Source organism: Chenopodium album, chromosome 10, assembly GCF_948465745.1.
Source record: "Chenopodium album chromosome 10, dcCheAlbu1.1, whole genome shotgun sequence".
Taxonomy (NCBI): Eukaryota; Viridiplantae; Streptophyta; class Magnoliopsida; order Caryophyllales; family Amaranthaceae; genus Chenopodium; species Chenopodium album.
In genome coordinates, this window is record NC_137843.1 from 8238524 (window position 1) to 8254647 (window position 16124).

General features: G+C 33.8%; 1 protein-coding gene across 1 annotated transcript; it reads right to left on the minus strand.

Annotated features, from left to right (window-relative positions):
- Nucleotides 1–586: 586 nt before the first annotated feature.
- Nucleotides 587–1607, minus strand: LOC145563396 (EG45-like domain containing protein). Its single transcript, XM_081623842.1, has 3 exons — nt 1396–1607; nt 942–1212; nt 587–809 (listed from the first exon to the last, which is right to left on the minus strand). Exons 1-3 carry the CDS (start codon nt 1496–1498, stop codon nt 803–805), a joined length of 381 nt encoding a protein of 126 aa, XP_081479968.1. The 5' UTR covers nt 1499–1607; the 3' UTR covers nt 587–802.
- Nucleotides 1608–16124: the final 14517 nt, after the last annotated feature.

A 16124-nucleotide genomic window follows, 5' to 3' on the forward strand; every position in this document is an offset into this window, starting at 1 on the left:
TAATAGAAAAGTTTGTTATTTCTTTTCCTTGAATAAGCTGATTGTGCACCAGATATTTTCATAAATCCACGTCACCAACTTGTTCCAGCTCATCTTCAGAAATATATTCACCATCTAAAGAGACTTTTTTTAAAAAAAAAAAGAAAAAAAACCAAACCTTATTTAGATTCGTCTAAACTCTAAACAAACTTACCTTACTTCTTATTTAAGCTTATTCAAATTTAAATTGAACGAACTTATCAAAACTTATTTTAAATTGTCTAATTTACTTTATGTAAAAGTAGTACAAGATCAAGTCGATTCAATTGGTATATACTCCGTATTAAAATCTACATAGTAACATATTTGAATGAATCAATGAATTTGTTAATATTGTTGGTAGCCAGTACCCACGATACTGCATGGTTCATGAAATCGGACACGACACATAGTGATTGGAGAATGAATATACTCCGTACATAAGTTTGATATGATGGCAATTTTTTTACTTGGAAATTTCTTAATTTATGTTACTGATCAATTTATCCTTAATCTTAATTTTAGTTGTGAAATGAACTAGTTCAAAAACTTAAATTCACAAGTAGTATAATACAAAGTAGATGATATAAGCATATAACCAACAATTTCTTACATGTAACCTGTCATACATATAGCGATATAGGAGCAACTAAAAAGATTTTATTTGATTGAAAATTGACCATACAACTCTACTTTCAAGCATCACTTTATATTGTACATTTGTGCATTTCATTTTCTTTTAGTTCTTTTTCTCCAATCTTCATCTTTCCAACAATAGGCTTTTTTATACTCTGCAAATACATTAAACAAAAAGAAAAATCATCAGAAATTATGTATATATATACTGAAGTTTATACTCCAAAAATAAATTTGGTACACTTATATCACAAAAGTAGAGTAAATAGTTATGAATATATGCTTACGGGTCATAACGAATACGAATCTTTCCAGCTTTAGGGTCGGCAATAGCATTGAATGCCTCTTGAGATAGGTTAAGATCACCGGCGCAACTATCACACAAGTCAGTTACTTTGACAATAACACTTCCACCTTTGCAAGGGTGCGGAGCCAAATTTGCTCCCCCTATGCATGTAACCCTGTAGTTCCTTCCACACGCTCCTCTATTGTTCCATAAAGCATGACTCACTCCTGTTATCCACGGTCCATTGTCTCGGTATTGGTAGCATGCCGATGCTGTTTATAAAGTACTCAAACATTATATACCAAGTATTAATTAATTAATGATATCGTTCACTATGTACATTAATACATATATAGGGTTAGGCTGTTAAATCGTTAAATCAATATACTACGGAAAAAAATAACTAAATAAACTTAATTATTGATCGAATAGATACAAATTAAAGAATTACTCACGAGTATTATGAGTATGGTAAACAGCAAACCCAACATTAGCCTTTGCAACAGCGAAAGCAAGGCTAACCACAAAGCTTGCAAGTAGAAGTGCCTTCATATTCATTTTGTTAAATTTTTTATGCCTAAAATTATAAGCAATATAGATTAAAATAAACAATATATTTTGAATTTATTTGGTTAATACTTCTACTGCTTTGTAATTTGCCAATGGTTGTCCCTCTATTTATAGGCATATATAGCAAAGTTTACTATAGCAAGTCAATTTGATACGCAAGGAATAGGAAGTACATTAGTACCTAAAAGTCTTGATTCTTAAAGTTTAGGACACGCCTTTAATAAAGTCTTTCACACCAATTGACTACTGTATTGTTTGTCTTTTGGGCTCTTAAATTCCATCAATTGCACCATAAGTAATAATATAGATGTATCAACCACTATGCCACAAGCATTTACGAGTATTCTTCGAATATCATACGCAGTAGAATTTATAGTTAACTCAAAACCTTATTTTTTGTGTGCATAGCCTAAGCCGTTAATTAATTGATTAGTGTGGAGGTGATTACGTTGATTGAAGATATGAACTAGTAGTTTAATTGTACCACATTAGATTCAACGCGTCTTGTATGTGGCTGGGCGCACCGTGTGGCAGCTTGTAAAGAACAAAGTAACCCCTTAAACACTCAGTGAGTAACCCTTTTAACATTGATTGATTGAGTAATATAACCCAAAGATTGCATCAAATATTATTGTTATCAATCTAGACCTATACAAAACCACTAACGGAGCATTGATATCAAATATTATTCTATGCTCACCTACGATTACCAATGAAACACCCCCTTACAAGGTCCTTCGTTCACATGTATGATGAACTAGTTGAGTGGTCATACTCAATCTCTAAAGTCTACTCCACTAAGATTTCTACGGTCAACGGATTGAGTCTTTCAAAAGTTTTTTCCTCGAAATTTCTCAACAGTTTATGAAGTGAGGGATGAAATTTTGTAGGCCTTAGAAATTGCAATGTAGGCCATGAATTATGGTCATTTGGTAGAAATTAAGACATTTTTGTCATGGTAATTTGGTAGAAATTAAGACATTTTTGGACAAAGTTAAAGTCTGCAAATTGTAGCTCAGTTATGGAAATTCACCAACTTCATTCCAGTATCATTTTCATTATAATTGCCTAGCTAGGTTTTCACTCTAGAAAAACATCCCTTAAGTTATGTAATTGTGAATTCAAATTAGATAGGGAAGAAATTCAAAAACTATAATTAGGACATGTTCTCTTCAGCTTAACTTCAGTTCAGTTCCTAATTTCCTTCTCTCATAAACAGTTCAGCTCAGCTCAGTTCAATTCAGTAAATCAGAGCATGTCCTTAAGCTCTCACTAAACATCCTACTATCATTTATTAATTATAAGGTAACTATATCGTTCATAGTTGATGCATACAATGTTAACCATACCAGTAAAACCGACTAGCTGGATAGAGAAGTACATCTACATCAGCCTTCTAGCTCTAAATTTACAAAACAGAGAAACATTCATCAATAATGTAGCATGAAACTGTCCAATAGTCAAGGTTAAGTTACTAAAGTTGGAGGAACAACTTCAGGAACCACTCTGAATATGCTAACATCAAGGACATATCTTTCATTCTTCTTGTCAGAAGGAACAAACAAGCACACATCAAACTCCTCCAAGAAGTTGTCGCGAACAAAGGTTCTCCATCCTGAACTTTGAAAACCTACAAGATTTCTGCTGCTTTTGCTAATGTTGCACTCCCATATTTTTCCCTCCAGTCTAAGAGACACTACTTGGCCATTTCTCAAATGACTTTTAAGGTTCGATTCTGAAGGAATTGTCTGAAACATGACGGAAAAGTGTAAGGGTTAAACTGTTGAACGTGCAGGAAGTTATAACTCAAGCTAGTTAGGAATTTAAAATGGTAGCTAAATACATGAGATTACCATAAAGAAGCGCTTGTAAACACTGGTAGGTCTCATCACTACAGTGAATGAGTTATCGCGCTGTTCTGATGCTAACAAGGCCTTTCTCTCAGTATTTACTTTCTCTGCATCAGTTATCTCTCTTCTATTTGATTTGTAGATCACTTTATAATGTCTTGATCCACTTCCATTGCCGGATATCTTTTTGGCTGCGAATGATTCACAAGTATAGACGTGTAATCACCAAAGCTAAGAAAACAAAGGGAAAAGTGCTACAATAAATGTAAGCTGTAAACAATTATCAGGTTCTCTGCTTTTTCATGTAATTGAAAAGGGGAAATCTCAAGATGTCAGAAACACAATGATGTACTCGTCGAATCTTAAGTCCAAACCTTTTCTTTCTTCTAGATTCCTAGCATTTCAAGGGAACTTTTCCTAGTCATTTTAATTGATTAAATCAAATATAAAGCAAGGGCTTTGATTCCTAGTCATTTCTTTTGTACCAAACAATCTAAAAATTCAAGATATACATGATACTATACATCAGTACCGCAATTTTGAACAAGGACATATAATCAATGCAAGTATGAAGCATCAGAGTTCTCAAATTATTATACAAGTCCAAACCCTTATGAAGTAGTAGAACTGTAAAACATACCACGACTACCACCATTGGGATTCCTTTTCCTTGAAGCACTAATTGGCAATTTTCTAGCTGAACTAGTAGTAGCTGCTTTCTTCGGAGTAGTTCTAGCCTCTTCTATGATAGAATCCTCTTCATCAGCATTCTCGTCAGACTCATTTTGATCATCAGGAACATCTGCAGAAAGAATGAATAAACGAATACATAAAACTGTCAGCCTTTTTTTCTCTGCAGTCAATGAAACAGTAAAACTACCAGAGTTCCAAGACAGGATATTTTAGTCTAGTGACAAGTTCGGAGTCAGGAGCTCTTGGAGGCTAAACTCCAGACTCCCTTTCCTCTCCCTTAGGAAGAGCCTCGCGTCAAAGCTGTTATACTATCATCCAAAAAACGAATAAGTTATACCTCTAAAACGAGCAGAACTACTCTTGGGTGTCCTGCTACAAGGGTTCTTCCTACGCCTGTTTCTAGAAGCATTATGACAGTCATAGTAATCATTTTGTCGCGTATCATCAGTGAACCCCTTGCTCAAACTCTTTTCAGATTCTTCACTGTCGTCATGATCATCATCAGAGTTCTGATGTTGAACTTTCCTTACAAAATGTGAAGCTTCTTTCTCACATGAACTTGCTCCATCAAAGAGCCGAACCTCAAAACATTCTCGTCGATTGTACTTAAAGACCAGGACATCTGCCTTCTTTAAAGAGTAAGCATTGCAAAATTCTTTCCACCCATCTCCATGAAACATAATATCATCCTTGTCTTTCTTCAAGCCAACATTCCAAGAAATGCCATTTACTCTAAGAACAACTATTTCTTCAGGTAACATAGTTCTCATGTAGTCACAAAATTTCTCAGGAAGCTTCTGTTTTAAGCAAATTGAGAAAACTAATAATTAAATAAACACACATAATGACATAAGAGCAACAAAATGAAGAAATTTAACTGGCTAAAAAAAGCACTGTAACTCGAGGATTCGAATTGATGGATACTTAAAGATACTTCATCTGTGTTTTTATTTGCAACGTTTTGACTTATGTCCCAATCCAACACGAAGAAATAATATGACAATTGAGTTGTGACTATTAATTTCGGACAAAGGAAGTATTATTTCCAATCTTATCGTTTAATTAGGATCTATCATATATAAAATTGAGAGCATTCCCAAGACGCAAAGCAGCCATATCAATTGAGAGCAATAATCCACACTAATCAAGTGCATGAATTAATCGAACAATCAAAACTACTCCCTTCAATTCGTCCCAAATTAATTGCAATATTTGTCAATCAATAGATAAAACTAACACGTATAAAGAGACGGAGGGAGTAAATCAATCTTTCGCTAATATATATAATAAAATAATTAAAAAAGAACACTTACAAGGTGATGGTGAAAATTAGTGGGTAAAGTTAAAGAGAATTGAGAAAAATGAAAATTCTTCCAATAAATCTTCTCTTCCCATGTTCTGCTCTTCATAATTGGAAATTGTAAGTGTGTTACTTTTTTGGAATTGAACCCAGTTAATTACTCCGTAGAAAGAAATTATACAGTTATTTTACCCTATTAGATGTAAATAGAAAGATTTTAACTCAGCATTTAATTTTAGTCAGTGCAGAAAATATCATTTAAGTTGCTTAGATAATTTTTCATCTTCCCAAAACGGAATTTAAGTATTTAAGTGTAATTATATGTATATTTTTTCTCCCTTCAAAATAATAAAAAATATGTATATTTTTTCTAAAATGGTACGAAGTTGAGAATACACGATAAAAACACGCATATATCGGTGTAATTAATTTTTATCTATGTTTAATACTCCAAAATAATTTTAAAAATAAAAATATAAAGTGTCTTCTTGAATTCCAATTGCTATGAAGCAAAACCAAGTTGTTTACCTAAGTTATGATAAGACGAATTAAAGCTACAGTTAAAAATACTCCGTACAAAGTTACATTTATATACCATAAAAGTTACTATTTTCCTAATATAAATTTTACACTTATAATGTATTAGATTAATCATATTACCTTTTATAATATGTATTCATTAGATTTAAGTACAATGAACATGTCAATGAATTTTACACTTATTATGTACTCCATATTAGATTAATCATACTCAGTATTAACTTATACTCTGTAATTTGTAATGAGTAGGCGTTGACATGCTCATTGTACTTAAATGTGCATCTACTAAATGTGCAAATTTGATACTCCCCTCCGCCCTAATTATAGTTCCCATTTGGACTGTACACGTTTGCCAATGCAACACTTTGACCGTAAATATCGTTAGTTGCTTATTAGTAAAAAATATAACAATTGAATATTAATTAATAATCTATTCTTCGAGACGAATCAAATAAGACCCAACATGACTGTTATATCTTATATATTAAGAATAATTTAGAAGATTCTCTCACATTATGAATAGTATCGAAATTACAAATGAAAACTATGAAAAGGGGTGGAGGGAGCATTTTTTTACACACACTTCTCTCATACATACTCCTACATATTTTCTACTCCGTATGCAAGTATTCTCATTTATCAAGATATTTGCATACTCCCAAGTCCCAACGGACTATTCCTATTTACAACAATATTACTTACTCCCAATGCAAATATTTCTATTTTCAAAGTCAATTTAATGTCTTAATACTTGATACATGTGACATCTAATTGTTGCATTCCACTATCTAATTAGCATGTTAGAATATGATTTGATCCAATCTATATTGAATTTGCTAGTTTGGATTTATATTGTGAGTTTGTGACCCGTTTAAATGTAAACCAAATCAGACAGCACAAATTATCCTCAAAATAAAATGATCCAAGCCAAACTTGATCCAAACAGTTTGTTTAATTTGTCACCTCTAATTAGAATATTAGTTTACATAAGCTGACATATGGTTGAATTTTCACAATGATTGAAAAGCTAATCAAAGAAAATGCATGCAACAATTACCAATACACAAATGTGCCTCTGCATTCATTCAACACATGCTCAAGGATAGTTCTAATTCTTCTAATGTACAGGGCTAAGTGGAGTAACTTCAGGAACAACTCTGAAAATGCTAACATCCAGAACAAAACGCTTGTTCTCTTGGCCACCAGGCACGAACAAACACGAGTCGGACTCTTCCAAGAAATTGTCGAGTGCAAATTTTTTCCACCCTCCTCTAAATGCTCCATGTCCTTTGCGGTTTATAATACAAAAGCTAACCTCCCATGAGTTGTCATTGGTTCTAAGAATCACACCCTGTCTTTTATCGCGTGAAAAACCTTTATAATTCCAGCTTTGAGGAATTACCTGAACATAAGTGCGAGATGAGTTTGTTAAGCAAGAAAAGCTGCAAATGTCAATCAATAGTCATAAGGGCTGGGGTTCATAAAAGAAGCAATTTTACCAAAGCAAAATTGTTATAGACTTGTGAAGGTTTCATGACCACTATGAAGCTTTCATCGGTGGCATATTTTGTTGCCAACGCATAAGCCTTTTCTTTTTCTTCGTCTGTTACAGGCCTTCTGTTTGATATATAGCTTGCAGCAGCAGCAACAACTGCACAAAATAACATGTAAAGCACTATCTATGTATCACCAAGAGAAAACTGCATAATACATACACTACAGGACTAATTTCTCTTCCTATCAGTCAATAATTCAATCAAAGCCTTAATCCCATAAATGGGGTCGACTACATTAACCAAAAGTGATTATTCCGTATAATCATCCACAAAATTCAGCAAAAAGGGATAAACACAAAAAAGTTCACACTGCAACATAAACAAAATATGTTCTTAATTGTTATAGTAAATGAACTAGCGACTGATGCCATACCAGTGGAGCTCTTCCTACTCGTGCGTACATAGATTGGAACTTCATTTCTATTGCTATCACGAGCAGCAGAATGAGAGTGAGTCTTCTTTAAATTACTGCCATTCACTTTCAAAGAATTGTTCTTCTTTGAAATGGAATCATCTTCAATGATGAATGCCTTTCGTTTATCTCTTTCATCTTTATCAAATCCTTAAAACAAAATACAAAAACATATATAGTAGCACAAGATCAGTCATTTTGTTTTTAACAAGGTTTGTAATAAATAACAATCCTTGTAGTTTCTCTGATCACTTTATTACATAAAACTCAGCACAAAGTAACCCTTTTTTTTTTCCTTTAGACTAATCACACTGAATTAACACCCTCCCTGCTAAATTATGAACAGATTACGCTTATATATAGATAAAGAACTAAAGAATAGCATAAAGAACAAGATCTTTAGGTCTTTTCAGAAACATACTAGTAAACTTCCTTTTCCTCGAATGATTAGATAAGGCTTCTTTTGGAGTACTTTGATTTTCTTTCAAATAATTCGGCTGTTTTGAAGTAGATCTGTGTTTATTTGATTCCCTGCTAGGTTCATCTTCATCCTGTTCATCATCAAGATAACGATCTGTTTAAGCACATAAATATTAGTATGCTAAATTGCTAACCATACTCTAGTAAAATATAGATTAATAATCTTTTCGCCCAATAATTAACTTAGTTTGATCATAATATACTACCTGTGTGAGCGGTGCTGTCAGAAGAACAAATGATATCATCAAACGAATCACTCTTTGCTTGTTCATCAAAACCACCATTAGATTGAGATTGTTCACATTTTCTCACAAAATAAGAAGATTCTCGTTCACATGAATTAGTTTGATCAAAGAACAACACGTCGAAAGATTTGTGAGTTCTGTTATACTTGAAGGTAAGAAGGTCGTTGTTTTGCAAGGAGTAAGCTTTGACAAACTCTTGCCAAACATCTCCAGATAACATTACATGATTGCTGCCATTACTCTGTAAGTTGACATGCCATATAATTCCATTTGGACCTTTCACAATTACATTCTCTGGTAACTTTGCAATCTCATTTGAAGTAAATTTCTTAGGAAGTTTCTGACGATGAAACAATGCAAATTTTTAGATGGGGAACAATAAAATTAAAAAATTAAAAAAAAAAATTGCCTCAATTAATAGTTTTAATTCCTAATAATCAAGTTTGAATTTGTTATGTACATGTATTCTTTCAATCTTGGAGTAGTGGAGGACAAAAAAAATACAACAATACCCGAAGCTAAAGATGGGCACGGGCCGTGCCGGCACGCGGGCGGCACGGGCCCGGCACGACTCCGGCACGGGCACGGTGGCCGGCACGGCACGGCACGGCGGCACGCCGGCGTGCCGTGGGCCGTGCCGTGAACAAATTTTTTGGGACCGGCACGGGCACGGCCCGTGGCACGGCGGGCGGCACGGTGGCCGGCACGTGGGCCGGCACGCCGGCACGACCCGCCGGCACGGCACGTGGCACGGCCCGGCACGGCCAGGCACGGCCAGGCACGGCACGGCACGGCACGGCCCGTGCCGTTGGAATATGGCCGTTTATGGCCGTTTTCCAACAGCTATAAACGGCCATATTTTCCACCCCATTTCCCACCCAAATCCCCTATAAATACCTCATATTTTCCTCCAAAATTTTCACAATTCATCAACTCATCTCTTCTCTCTTATTCTCTAATTTTCTTACTCCCAAATTCTCAATTCTCAAATTCCTAAAAAACATACAATCTTCCTCTCTTTTGTGAAAAGAAAAAAAAAATTCCTACTCTCTTATAAATTTTACATTTTTACTATTATTACTTGTACTAGTCTACTACCAAAAAAAAAAAAAAAAAAAAAATTGTTATATTTACATTCGGGAAATTAAAAATTCGGGAAATTATAAATTTGGGAAAGCATTGAAGCGTCATTGTAAGATCTAACTCAACTTTATTTTAATTTGTTATTGTTATTGTTATTGTTATTGTTACTATTATTAATTTATTATCATTATTACTATTATTATTATTATTATTATTATTATTATTATTATTATTATTATTATTATTATTATTATTATTATTATTATTATTATTATTATTATTATTATTATTATTATTGGAACTACTTAATTATATAAAAACTACTTTCTATTTTAATTGTGGGTTATTTGGATTGTTGAAATCTGTCTAAGGCGGGATTTGGGCTCTGGACAACGTCGCTCCTAACCTCTCCTACCTGGGATCTCATTGATCCAAGTAATCTACTATTATTATAATTATTTTTGAAAATTTAATTTATATAAAAACTACTTACTAATTAATTCTCATTGATCTCATTGTTGTTAATTGTTACTTTGTTATTGTTAGTTGTGTTATTATTATTAATTAATCATGGCATCAAACCCGAACGTTTCCTCCTCCTCTAGAAAAGCCAAGTCAACACGTAGGGAATCACCAAACCCAAACACTTCAATGTCTATGCCCCCCCCTAACATGCCCTTTCCCTCTCCTAACATGCCCTTTCCAAACACTTCCACCCCTTTCTTTCATCCCCAAAACACGGGAGGGCAAGAACAAATGGATGATATGGCTCCTTGGACCCAATTTCAACAAACCCAATTTCAACAATATGAATTTCCTTTTCCTCCTCCTCCTCCTTCCCAAGGTAGCCAAACACAAGCTTGCGGGTCGAGTGAACCATCCACCCATAATCCTAACATATTAGAGTGGTGTACCGAAGAGGATTTTGCTCAAACCAAAAGAAAGAGTGGATGTTGGGTACATTATCAATTAAGTAAAGATGGAAAAAAATGCAAGTGTCGGACTTGTGGTAAAATTTTCTCGGCCGATACCAAGGGAGGGACGGGACACCTTACTAGGCATACAAAAAAATGTGGTGGACCATCTAGTGATCCAACCCAACCTAAAATTTCTCAATTCCATCCACAAGGTTTCATTTACAATTACGAGAGAGATAGGGATGAACTTGGGAGAATGCTTGTACATGCAGAACAACCTTTTCTTTTCGCCGAAAATGATGCCTTCAACAACTATATTAACCGAGCACTACAACCAAAACACAAAAAAATGTCCCGAAAAACCGTTCGATCTGCTGCCATGAAGACTTATCTAGAGTACAAATTGAAATTAGTAAATGAATTAGCTAATCTTCCTTGTAGAGTTTCTTTAACCGCCGATGCATGGGATGGTGGGTACGGACTTCACTATTTATGTGTTACTTGTCATTGGTTAGATAATGAGTGGATGTTACAAAAACGCATCATTCATTTCAAAATGCTTGAATACCCTCATACCGGTCTTAACATTTCACATCATTTAATGGAAGCTATTGATGCATATAGTCTTAGGGATAAAATCATGTCTATGACTTTCGATAACGCAACTTCTATGACATATAGTGCGAATTTGGTTAAACCCCAATTAACCGATTTAGTATTAGATGGAGAAGCACTTCATGTTAGATGCATTTGTCATGTTCTTAACTTGTGTGTGAAGGATGGAACACAAGCAATTGGTCCATTTTATCACAAAATACGGAGTGCTATTTGCACTATTAATAGCTCTAACATGAGATATCAAGAATGGAAAGGTTTTTGCAGGCAACAACGGATTAAAACCATAAAAATAGCACCGGATTGTCCAACTAGGTGGAACTCCACCTATGAAATGTTGAGTCGGGCAATCGAGTACAAGGTTCATTTAACACTTTTTTATAATATGAAATATCCACAAAATGCTTTACTTGAAGATGATTGGGCTAATTGTGAAAAATATATGCAGTTTTTACAATTACTATATGGTATGACACATTGTTTTTCTTCTGTATATAATCCTTGTGCTCATTCTTTTCTTAGCAATGCATGTTTACTTGCACAACTTTTTGCGGAACACCGATCAGAACATGTTTATCGTGGATATCTTCCATCCATGGAGGATAAATGGCGTAAATATTACACCGATATTCCTAAGATTTATATTTTTGCTTCCATTTTAGATCCTAGACAAAAATATGATGGCACCTTTTTATTAATTGATATTTATTATAGTAACATGAATTTTGAAGATGATGTTGAAACTTTTAAGAATAAGGTGACGGATGAGTTTTTTAATTTATATAATGTTTATGAAAGTAAATATGGAACCGTGTCTCGATTTGCCCCTTCTCAAACATCCAAAAATGTAAGTAAACGGGCCAAAGGTTTATTTGCACAAGCTGCTAACTTGATGTCTAAGTATTCAGGTACAGAATCATCATCATCTAGGAGAACTCAAAGCGATGTTTCGGAGTTGCAAATGTACTTAAGTTACGACTTCATGAAAGGCATGGACGATGAAGAGAAGTTTGGCCTCGACATCCTCGATTGGTGGAAATCACAAGCCGTGAAACATCCAATTTTGTCGGCAATGGCTCGTGATATTTTTGCTATCCAAGTCTCCTCCGTTGCTTCCGAAAGAGCTTTTAGTGCGTCGGGAAGAGTTCTAGACGATAGAAGAACAAGACTAAAACCCGAAACACTTGAAATGTGTGTTTGCTTCAAGGATTGGTTGGATGCCGAAACTCGTTCTCAAGATCGTACTTATGCACAAAACGACGACGATGAAGGAACGTCGACTTCTTTTAGTTCTCAATCCACTCAATTGGCGGATGAACTTGAACCTCTAGGAGACGAAGACGAAGATGAAGACGAAGGCGAAGACGAAGACGACCAATAATAATTACATGATTACATATTTACATTATACACTATTGTATTCTTTTTGTATTATCGAACTTCGTATTCCGTATAATAAATGAAGTTATTCAATATTCATACACTGTTGTACGATTTTTAATTATCATTACTTATTTTGTAATTTTGTATTATTGAATTATCGTACATTCGTACGGTCGTACCGGCTACCGTCATATAATAAAATAAGTTATTCTTCAATTTTTTGTGTTTTCGGATTATCGCACTAGTATTTTTTTTTTTATTATATGCATTTTTGTTTTTAATTCGTTTTTTTTTAACATTTATTTTTTTTTTTTAAAAAAAAAAAATAAAAAATAAATTAAGGTCGGCACGGTTTGGCCCGCGGCCCGGCACGGCACGGCCCGCTAGGCACGTGGGCCGTGCCGTGCCGTGGGCTGGGGTGTGCCAATTTCAGGCACGGCACGGCACGGCCCGCCGCGGAGCCGGCACGGCACGGCACGGCACGGCCGCCACCCCGGCACGGCCAGGCACGGCCCGCGGCGGCACGGGCACGGCCCGTGCCCATGTTTACCCGAAGCCTTAATCAAAAGATGATGGGGTCGGTTGCATGAACCTAGATAGCATTCTGGTGCCATGTTACAAATGTCTTTCAATTCAAATTGCATTCAACCCCTAGTATTAAGGTAATGTTGATGTTAAAGTTTCGTACTTGCAATTTAGGGTACACATGAATCATAATCCTAAATACTCCCTTTCATTTAATTTATAACTTAATCAGACATAACCTCATAACATCCCAGAAGTAGCACAGTTATTACCTCATCCATAACTCCCCTTTTCATTAAAATTTCTAACTTGTTTCTAACAAAATACTTCCCCACTTTTTTATTAAATGATTCAATTGAAATTCACATTGATCAACAAACAACTTTAACAATTAACATTTTATATATATTTCGTATATTATAGTAAATTATAACAATTAATATTTTGAAAGATCTTGTCTAACAATACTTTCTTTTAAAATTAGAATATATGTAGTAAAGGAAAGTGTATGAATAGTGTGACCAATACATGCAACCAAGGGCGGAACCATGGGGGGACTGGTGGAGGCCCGGCCCCCCGTGGCCCAATTGGTGGCCTTTATATTTTGAAGGCCGACCCCCATAGATATATACAATAAAGTTGGATTTATATATAACTTTCTAGTGTATAGCTTAGTGGTTAGAGTGGAATATGTAAGCTTTATCACATGTTGGTTAGTGGTTAGAGTGGAATATGTAAGCTTTATCACGTGTTGGTCTGGTGTTCAATCCTTGTGGGTGCCATTATTATTATTTTTTTTTAATTCTTCTTTTTTTTTTTTTTACGGCAATCTTTTACTTTTTTTTTCTCACTTTTTTTAAAGGGAATTTTTTTTCCCCACTTGAAATTACTAGTACTATTATTTTTACTCTATATTTCTTTTATCCCTTCAATCTTACGTTTTATTTGTTTATCATTTGTTTTGATTTCAAACTTTCTTTTATTATTTTTTCTATATTCTAATTTACTAAATTAGTAAATTGCATAACTTTTTTTTTAAAAAAATTATTCTTTATTCCTATATATATTTTATTGATTTCTCACAAAAAAAAAAATATTTATTTTATTGATTTTTGTGCAAATGAACCACAAGAGCAATACAAAATATAAACGTGGAGGACATAGGAGGAAATCAAGCCTATACTCTTATATCGTACACAAATCCTTCGCTTGAACCAATAAGGCAAGACTTCATAGGTTGTAATGTTGATTATTTTGATGAAATACTTTATGTTGCTTGATAAAATATAGTCAAGTCTAATTTATAATATCGCAAATATCATCGGAAAATACAATATTTTGTTACTTAATAAATCTCGGCCCCCCATATTTCAATTCCTGGCCGCCCCTGCATGCAACTAAATTTTTTATTTTTGTATTTTGACATAAGGTACACACGGGGAGGGCCCACCATCCTATCACAGGAGTCGAACCTCCAACCACTTGGGGGGGATATAGAGGGATGGTTATCTCCTACAGCCTCCAATACATGCAACTAATACAAGTAACAAATATAATGTAAAAACCAACTTATAAATTAAAAGCACAGTAAAAATAACAAAAAAAACAGAAACTTACAAGGTGTTGTTGGAAATTAGAAGGAAGAATTTGAAAGAAGTGAACAGAGTGAAAATGTTTCCAATAAGTATTTTCTTCCCAGCTCCTCTTGCTGCATTTCTCTGGATTCTTCATTTCCTTCAGGTTAATGCTGACCTTCCCAATCAAAAATCAGATGGAAATAAAACCCTAATTAAATCAAGAATGTTTTTTTTTTTCTTTTTTGGGTAAATATAATCAAATAAAACAGAATTTGCAAGTGATATAAACGGAGGAAATAAATTGTACGAAGTATTAAAATCGGAGCTCTTTCCCATAAATGTTACGTAATCAATGTTGGAAAGCAAACGGTTCTTGTTCTTTTTTTTTCTTTTTAAGGTTAAATGAGAGAAAAATAAGTTTGACTATTTACTTGTTTAGATACTCCTTTCGTCATGTTATACTTTGAGGGCCTATTCACAATTTATTGAAGTGTGCTGAAATGAACTGATTTGAGATGAAGTGAAGTGGACTGAACTGATTGGAGCTGAATTGAACTGAACTGAGCTTAAATAAATATATTATGAGAGAAGGAAATTAGGAGCTGAACTGAAATTAAGCTGAAGTGAACAGACCCTGAACTACACATATTTTTAGGCAATTAATTGACTTGAATAAAATAAAAGTTAAGTGAAATAGTTGAAGTATTTAAAAATTATTAAATAAAGTTAATGAGATTAATAATACATTGAAAAGTAATGAATGTGAGAGAAAGAAATAATTAAAAAAAAAAAGTGGGTTTGGATGAGATCATGAAGAAAAAGATATAATATTTTAATGTAATTATTTTTTTATTAAAAAAGGAAGTGTATTTTTTGTTGAAACATTATTGCATTTGCTAAATATAAAACTTATTAAAACACGAAAATAATAACAATATAAAATGGTGAATTTAACGTTACGAAGATTCTTAAATTGGATAGTGATTTAGTGAACATTATAAGACCAACAAAAAGAGAAGTGAAGTGTGAATTTTTCACAAAACATAAGAATTGAAGTAAATCTAAGTTTCTTGGTCAATTAAATTTGAGGGGAAATAAGAAATGCTATGGAGTATCATTCATTTTGCTTAGATATTTTTCGTCTCCTATTCACTCTACCTCATTTTTGCTGAATTGAAATTATTTTTACTAAACTAAAATTAATGTTGTTGGATTGAAATTAATTTAAATTGAACTGTAATTATTTATGCTGAATTGAAAATATTTTTACTAATTCTCTATTATATTTCTTCTATAAAATTATTGATTTTTACTGAATTAGACTTAAATTATATGATTTTACTAGGTTAACCTCAGATTTACTGAACTAAACTTATTTTTGTTGCCATTGATCCAAGCCAAACTTGTTTGTCACCTCTAATCAAGATTTACTTATTAC

What these genes read in the sequence shown, in the direction of transcription:
- LOC145563396 (XM_081623842.1), bottom strand. Translation starts at nt 1,498, where the DNA reads ATGAATATGAAGGCACTTCTACTTGCAAGCTTTGTGGTTAGCCTTGCT. An exon ending in TTACCATACTCATAATACTC is followed by an intron (nt 1,213 to 1,395) that starts GTGAGTAATTCT and finishes CTTTATAAACAG; the next exon opens with CATCGGCATGCTACCAATAC.